The sequence below is a fragment of the Scardinius erythrophthalmus genome (assembly GCF_964197995.2).
Source record: "Scardinius erythrophthalmus genome assembly, chromosome: 5".
Lineage (NCBI taxonomy): Eukaryota > Metazoa > Chordata > Actinopteri > Cypriniformes > Leuciscidae > Scardinius > Scardinius erythrophthalmus.
The window spans coordinates 55339214-55347317 of NC_138225.1; the positions used below are offsets into that span (position 1 = coordinate 55339214).

At 43.0% G+C, this 8104-nt stretch overlaps 1 protein-coding gene across 1 annotated transcript; it reads left to right on the forward strand.

Moving 5' to 3' along the window:
* The first annotated feature begins 254 nt into the window (after nt 1–254).
* On the forward strand, nt 255–3029 carry LOC308690439 (cerebellin-2-like). The gene is made up of 3 exons (XM_081364852.1): nt 255–434; nt 925–1062; nt 1149–3029. The coding sequence occupies exons 1-3, from the start codon at nt 263–265 to the stop codon at nt 1430–1432; spliced, it is 594 nt and encodes a 197-aa protein (XP_081220978.1). The 5' UTR covers nt 255–262; the 3' UTR covers nt 1433–3029.
* Nucleotides 3030–8104: the final 5075 nt, after the last annotated feature.

Genomic DNA, 8104 nt, shown 5'->3' on the forward strand with positions numbered 1-8104 from the left:
ACTGTGTGTTGTTACCTGGATGATCCAAGACTGTTTTGTGATGGTTTTTCTTGATCTAGAAAATTCACTAATTCACCAAATCTCTCATGCCTACCGACATCTTTTAATGATTGATAAAGCCACATAGGAGCAGACTTTACTCTAAAAACTCTGGTTCTGAAAGGGGAAGTTTAAATATTTGTAGTTCAAAGTCTCCCATACTGTTCAATAAAAGTATGTGTGTTTCTGTGCTCATGATCTATAATCTCACAGAACAGCAGTGATGAAGCTGGTGTCGAGTGTCGTTGTGTTGATGTGTGTTGGAGTCGCACAGACACTGGATATAATGTCACCAACAATAGACATCGTTGGAGAACTCCAGAAGATTAAGACCATGGAGAAAAAGTTAAACGCTCTTCATGAAGAAGTCAGGGAACTAAAGAGCAAGAATGAAGGTACAACATTATTATTATTCTTTAAAAAACTGAATGATCACACTGGAGACAACAGTTTTAAAAAAAGATTCCTTGAAAAGATTTGATCATGCCTTGGATGTAAGTCTATATATTTAGTATGTGCAGTTCTATGAATATGCAAATGAGCCCCGCCTCCACTCACTCCCTCAGCTCAGAGATCCACTGGTTGGCGATCACACGTTGATCTGATTGGTTACAAGGTAGTTTGTGACGTCAGAAACACCAGCGATTTCAAAGCGTGTGTTTGAGACTGTCTTTGGTTCACTGCAGTTTTAAGGAGGAAATACTCAGCAATGCTGTCGACTTATGAACTTACACATGCTTTGTCTTAAAGCAGATTAAAAACACCACATAGACACATAAACAACATTAAAAGCTGGATTTTCACCACAGGGGGACTTTAAGTTCCAACTAGAAATATTCTTCTTCTTTTCTCTTACTTTATTTTCTTCTCATCTCTTTTTTGCAGAAAGGGTGAAAGTGGCTTTTTCAGCCTCACTGTCAGATTCAGGGAGCCCAAGATATTACGGCCCTTTCCCTGAAGAATCCACTCTTGTGTATGAAAATACATTTACTAACATTGGAAATGCTTATGACACCGAAACAGGTATCATAACTTTGCGAATTCTAAACACAATTCTGTCAAGTAATTTGTCAACTTTTAAGAGCCCAGGTTTATATGGCTGTCTACAGGAATCTTCACTGCACCAGTAAAAGGAGTTTATTTCTTCATCTTTGTGGTCTTCAATCCTGATGAACAAGCGACCGGTGTGAGACTGCTAAAAAACGACAAATATGTGGTGTCAGCATCAGATAACCCGCCCAGATGGGACACCGAAGACACGACCATCAACTCCGTCAGTCTTCTGTTGGAGCGAGGAGACCGGATATATCTTCGGCTCATAGAGACGCGTCGGATCTACACGGATAATTGGAAGAGGAACACCTTCAGCGGACACCTTCTGTTTACTGTCTGAACGTCTGCGGTTTCTAGACTAAACTCCTCTGACGAATTCGTCATCTGATTTTCTTCTTCACAATATTTTTGATTCAGTCATATAAAAGGTTGATGGGTCTACTTAGAATCTGAATTAGCCCTGACTAATCACTAGTGTTTAAGACACAGTTAACTTAGGCTTAACTTTTTGCTCAATGGCAGTGTTTTATTTAGGTACAAAAAAATATTGTACCAAAATCAAATTTTCCTGAAGCTGTGTAGAAAAAAACTTGGCAAGACAATCAAAAGTGACAAAAAGAAAAGAAAGTTGTAAATTGCCTACAAAAATCCTTCAAATGTTTCAACATGTTTACTATTGAACACTATGGGCCCTATTTTAACGACCTGAAACGCAAGTATCAAACGCGAAACGCAAGTAACTTTGTGGGCGGATCTCGGCGCTGTTGCTATTATACCGGTGGGATAAATGACTCTCTGACGCAAATCTAAAATGTGTTGGTCTGAAGTCGCTTCATTACTCATAGGTGTGGTTTGGGCGTAACGTGAAATAAACCAATCAGAGCGACATCTCACATTCCCTTTGAGAGCAGGCACGCTTGTTCCATGGCGGATTGCTATTATAACGGCGGATTTGCCAGGAGCGGTTCACAGCCGAGGAGACCGGCGTTCTCGTCAGGGCCGTAAAACACAGAGAAGTGACATTGGGGATGGAGAAACACACCCAAATTAGCTTCGGTTAAACAGGCGTATGATAATTTGGGTTAATGTGTAAGCTAGATTTATGCCTATTTTTTCACATCTTCATGGACACAACAATAATTTCCCTCGTGTGGTAATATTTTTCCTTGTAATAATGTGGCCTATGATTTGCAAAAATGTGAACTGCTGCGTCTGTGTAGATGAGAGAATCAAAGTGTATGTGCGTTGTGCACACGCTACATTATGGCCAAGCATTTGAATAACATGTGCAATGCGCTAAATTGTTTTCTGAAACTGCAAAATCGCACCAGGGAACGTTTGCGCCGGAACACGCCTCCTCTCTGTGCTGAACCGCCCCCGGGAGCGCAAGTTCATTCCCTAATTTACTGACATGAGTCTGTGGAAGGAAAAGTCAAAAAAGGTGCAGAATAGGAATGATACATGCGTCGGTGTACAAAGTTAATTGTGCTGGGTGCAAGATAGGGCCCAATAAGTGTTAAATAAATAATGTGTAATGTTTTTTTTTTTTAAATGAACCATACCTAACATTTATTTTTCTTGCAGGCCTAACATTTAACATTTGAGAACAAAATGCACCAACTATTAACCACAGTTTGTGTGTCAAAACAGTGGATACTGCCTAGACCATTACCTAAATATAAAAGCCTCATGACAAACTAATAACCTCATGATTTTGTTATATCTAAATTTGCTTTGCCAGTAACAGAGAGAAGAGGTGGATGCAGATTTGCACAAAAGAACCAATCATATTTGAGAAAAATTATGTGATGATAATGAGTAATATGTCATGTTATTCTGCTCTGTATCTATCCTATATAAACTATTGTTTTTGCTGGTGGATTCTCTGTGATCGATACTAGATCCTCTCCAGCCGTGATTAAAGCATATTCAAAGGCATTGTCTGGAGTCTGTCTGGTTCGTGGAACACTGGTGACCTTGATTCCCAAGTGATGGTGTTCATAGGGGATGAGACATAGTCTGACTGCCGTTTTAGTGTGTGTCCCTTTAAATGCAAATGAGCTTTAGCTCCGCCTCCGTTCAGAAGAGGGCGGAGCTTCAGAAACTCCGGCAATAACAGAACAGGCCAATCTCCCTCATCCAGAATCCCAGAATAACCAGTAGCGAGTGCAGCCTTACGGAGAGACTCAGGAAGAGCTTCTGAATGTTAGTGGAGACATTTCTGTAGTTGTTGTGGAGTTACACTGATCATCTCATCATCATGTTGAACTTCTCCACAAGTGTCCACAGTTCCTGAGGTCTTTATAAGCCAGCGGTGACATGTTCTGGTCAATAGTGTTCAGTGCTCGTCTGTGCTCAACCACAGAACAGTTTCAGGCTCTGCTGGATCTTCATCACTGCGTTAGAACTGGTCTCTGTTGGTGCGTGTGGAATCAAATGTCGGCTGGTGTGTGTAAACGTGCAGATTAAGGGCCGCTAATATTATAATAAGATCCTCTTCATACATCAGAAGGAGAGCGAGATCTGATCGGCTTATTTTTAGACATGCTTGCAGAGAAAGGCTCACCAGAACACAGTTACTGGGTCTCACTTTGCATGTTTTCTGTGTTAGTAGAAACACTCAATTATAGCACTTATACACGGGAAAAGTCAGATTTCCATGATATGTCCCCTTTAATGACATTAATTAGGCTGTGTTTTATAAATTTCACATCTGAAAGAGAGGCGTACACATGTTTTTTGTGATCATTTGAGAAATGATCGTAAGTTTCTATGCAACATTTTATAAATGAGGACCCTGATTACTGTGCACATTCTATCAACGCTATTGGAAGAACGTTTGTTCATAACTTTGAGAGAACATTGACAGAATGTCAATTTTTAACCCTCATCATTCAGTCCCCACCTCTTATCACACACACACACACACACACACACACACACACACACACACAGTCACATGTGATTCACTGGGATGAGACGGAGCGTCTGCGGGGTTGACGAGAGAGGTGACAGGTGAGTGACAGGTGTCCTGAGGAGGTGTCCACAGGTGAGGAGATGCCAGGGCCACACACACGCGTGTGTTTGATGACACTGCTGGGCATGAGTGACACAGGTGAGGACAGGACACGTGGAACATCAGCCTGACAGACGCACATATTGTGACAACAACAAATCCCAGTGTTTCCACAGACTGCTGCGGTCACGCCGTCTCCAGACAGGCCTTCATTAGTGTGTGTGCAGGACAAACTTCAGCGGTGCCGTTATGAGTGACGGAGACGTGAATCATTCCTCAGGTCATGTGTGTCGTTGAGGAGCCACATCTACAGATCACTGTGGGACACAGTCACAACACCCTACAAACCAGATAAAAATAAAGGGTCCAAAAAAGTTTTTTTTTTTTTTTTTTTTTGGTTTGTTTGGCTTGTCTTGTCTTGTTGTGGTTGGCTTTTTTTGGTTTGGTTTTTTTTTTTTTTTTTTTTTTTTTTGTCTTGTCTTGTTTTGGTTGGGTTTTTTTTTTTGGTTTGGTTTTGTTGGCTTGTTGTTGTTGTTTTTTGTTGTTGTTGTTGTCTTGTCTTGTTTTGGTTGGGGTTTTTTTGGTTTGGTTTTGTTGGCTTGTTGTTGTTGTTTTTTGTTGCTGTTGTTGTCTTGTCTTGTTTTGGTTGGGGTTTTTTTGGTTTGGTTTTGGCACGCATTTTTTTTTTTTTTTGCTTGGCTTATTTTGGTTGGCTTTTTTGTTTTGGTTTTGCTTAGCTTGGCATGCATTTTTTTTTTTTTTTTTTTTTTTTTTTTGGTTGGTTGGTTGGTTTGGTTTTGTTGGCTTGTTTTTTTTTTGTTTTTTTTTTTTTGGCTTGTCTTGTCTTGTTGTGGTTGGTTTTTTTTTTGGTTTTGCTTGGCTTGGCACGCATTGGCTTTTTTTTTTTTTTTTTTTTTGCAGAAACGCCATCGAATAACCATATTTGATTACCCAAAGAACCTTTCAGAGATCATTTCTTAAAAGAACCACTTAAAAGAAAAAGAACCAGTGTAGTGTGAAGAACATTTTAGTAATCTGAAGAAACTTTTATTGTGTACAGTATGTAAAATGTTGTTGATTAATGAAAATGAAAGGTATAAAAAAGTTAAATAAAAACCCTGATCATGAATATCAGAGTTTAAAGGGTCATGACATGATTTTTTTATTTTACTGTGTTCCTTGAAGTTCACTTATAATGTTAATTTTTTTTTTAAGTCACAAAAAACAAATGTATAGCCTATGCAGAAAACCATTATTTTCAACCCTCATTCTGAGCCTCTGGGCCCTATTTTAACGATCTGAAACGCAAGTATCAAGCGCGAAACGCAAGTAACTTTGTGGGCGGATCTCGGCGCTGTTGCTATTATACCGGCGGGATAAATGACTCTCCGACGCAAATCTAAAATGTGTTGGTCTGAAGTCGCTTCATTACTCATAGGTGTGGTTTGGGCGTAACGTGAAATAAACCAATCAGAGCGTCATCTCACATTCCCTTTAAGAGCAGGCACGCTTGTTCCATGGCGGATTGCTATTATAACGGCGGATTTGCCAGGAGCGGTTCACAGCCGAGGAGACCGACGTTCTCGTCAGGGCCGTAAAACACAGAGAAGTGACATTGGGGATGGAGAAACACACCCAGATTAGCTTCGGTTAAACAGGCGTATGATAATTTGGGTAAATGTGTAAGCTAGATTTATGCCTATTCTTTCACATCTTCATGGACACAACAATGATTTACCTTGTGTGTTAATATGAATGAATGAGTGAATGAATGAAATCTTTATTTCGAACAATTAAAAAATAAATAAATGAAACCAAAGACAGCAACACATGAAATATCCATCAATAAAAATAAAACAAAAACAAGAAAAACAAAACATTTTTTATTTTATTTTTAGCATAATAATCACACTGTTTGAAAAGGGATAGGTAGAAGCTCTAGGCTTAGCTCTAGGCTTAATTTTTCCTTGTAATGATGTATGATTTGCAAAAATGAGAACTGCTGCTTCTGTGTAGATGAGAGAAGCAAAGTGTGTGTGTGTTGTGCACACGCTACATTGATTATGGCCAAGCATGCACCCTTAAAATAGCCTCTGAATAACATGCGCAACGCGCCACTGACTTTAGACGAGGTTGTGGCGAGCAGGACGAGGTCGAGGGCCGTGGGAGGACGGCGCGAGGCCGGTGGCGTGATTATGATGAGCCACACCTGTGAGACGCACCGGTCTCGCATCTCTCACGGAGGAGCGGAGGCATAAAGGAGGAGCGACGACAGTGAAGAGCGAGAGAGGACAGGCCTGTGTTTAAGTTGATGTTTTGTTTTTGGTTTGTGTTGCCAGCAGTCGTCCGTGAGGAGCTGCTGGCTTTCACTTTTATTTTGTATTTGTGTCATTTTATTTATTAAATATTGTTGAATGTTCCCCGGTTCCCGCCTCCTTCTTCCCATAACATCATACCTTGTTACATTGGTGCCGAAACCCGGGAAGAAGGAGGGACACGCTGTCGGAGAGCCCTCGCTGCTGGGAGGAATCGCGGTGCTGAGGAGGTCGGGTAGCACGAGGGAGCGTCGGCCGCCGATTGCTGCCCGAGGCGATGGTGCTGGATCGAAAGAAGATAAGGTGGGACGGAGAGCTCGCTGCCGTCCTCCTGGGTCGAGGAGGGATGGCTGCCATCCGCGAGGGAGCGGAGGAGTCGCTCCCGTTCGCCGTGGGCCGGAGCCTGTTGCCGTCGGCCATGATGGGGGCGGAGCAGGGGACGGGAGGCTCGCTGCCAGCTGCCCTCGACAGGAGGAGCCATCGCCGTCCGCCAGGAGGCGGAGGAGCGTCGAGCCGTCCCCCAACGGATGTCCAGTACCATCGCATGGCACCGCGAGTGACTCTCAGCTGGTTGAGGACCGAGCAGCAGTGTGTCCGGGAACCGGATCAAGATTTTTTTTTTGTTGTTGTTGTTGTTTTTTTTCCTCTCTCCCCTCTCTCGTCTCTGTCGCTCCTCATGCTTCCGTCTCCTGTACTCTCGCCTCGTCTGTCCATACCCCCAGGTACCGCAGCCGCCGTGATCGGTCCCCCCCGGGGAGGGGGGGGGGAGTAGGCGCAGCCTCGGTGGTACCCTCCGGCCTGCGAGGGGCGATGGGGGTATGTGGCGAGCAGGACGAGGTCGAGGGCCGTGGGAGGACGGCGCGAGGCCGGTGGCGTGATTATGATGAGCCACACCTGTGAGACGCACCGGTCTCGCATCTCTCACGGAGGAGCGGAGGCATAAAGGAGGAGCGACGACAGTGAAGAGCGAGAGAGGACAGGCCTGTGTTTAAGTTGATGTTTTGTTTTTGGTTTGTGTTGCCAGCAGTCGTCCGTGAGGGGCTGCTGGCTTTCATTTTTATTTTGTATTTGTGTCATTTTATTTATTAAATATTGTTGAATGTTCCCCGGTTCCCGCCTCCTTCTTCCCATAACATCATACCTTGTTACAGAGGTTTCTCCTGGTCTGTGGCGGAATTGTTTTCTGAAACTGCAAAATAGCACCAGGGAACGTTTGCGCCGGAACACGCCTCCTCTTTGTGCTGAACCGCCCCCGGGAGCGCAAGTTCATTCCCTAATTTACCGACGTGCGTCTGTGGAGGGAAAAGTCCGCTGTGCGTCGGGTGCAGAATAGGAATGATACATGCGTCGGTGTACAAAGTCAATCGCGCTGGGTGCAAGATAGGGCCCTCTGTCTGAAATGATCAGTTTTTAAGGTGCGGCTCCTTTAAAGCTTGTCAGTAAACACCCACTGTTATGATTGGACAACACATTTGTCAAAAGTATTTTTATTTCAGGACAAAAACGTTTAATTTGAGATATTAAAGAGATCTCTTTTTTTCTTTTTTCTTGTTTTTGCTTTGGGTTTATCCACTCAGAAGTCATAAATACAGACTCATTTTAAGCATGCTTAAGAGATCTGCTGCCTGTCCTTCTGATTCCAGTTTCCTTTTAGCATATATTAGGTAAAAAAATGGCATTA

Coding starts and splice junctions, on each gene's coding strand:
- LOC308690439 (XM_081364852.1), top strand. CDS start 263: ATGAAGCTGGTGTCGAGTGTCGTTGTGTTGATGTGTGTTGGAGTCGCA. Junction 435..924: donor ACTAAAGAGCAAGAATGAAG/GTACAACATTAT, acceptor TCTTTTTTGCAG/AAAGGGTGAAAGTGGCTTTT. Junction 1,063..1,148: donor TGCTTATGACACCGAAACAG/GTATCATAACTT, acceptor GGCTGTCTACAG/GAATCTTCACTGCACCAGTA.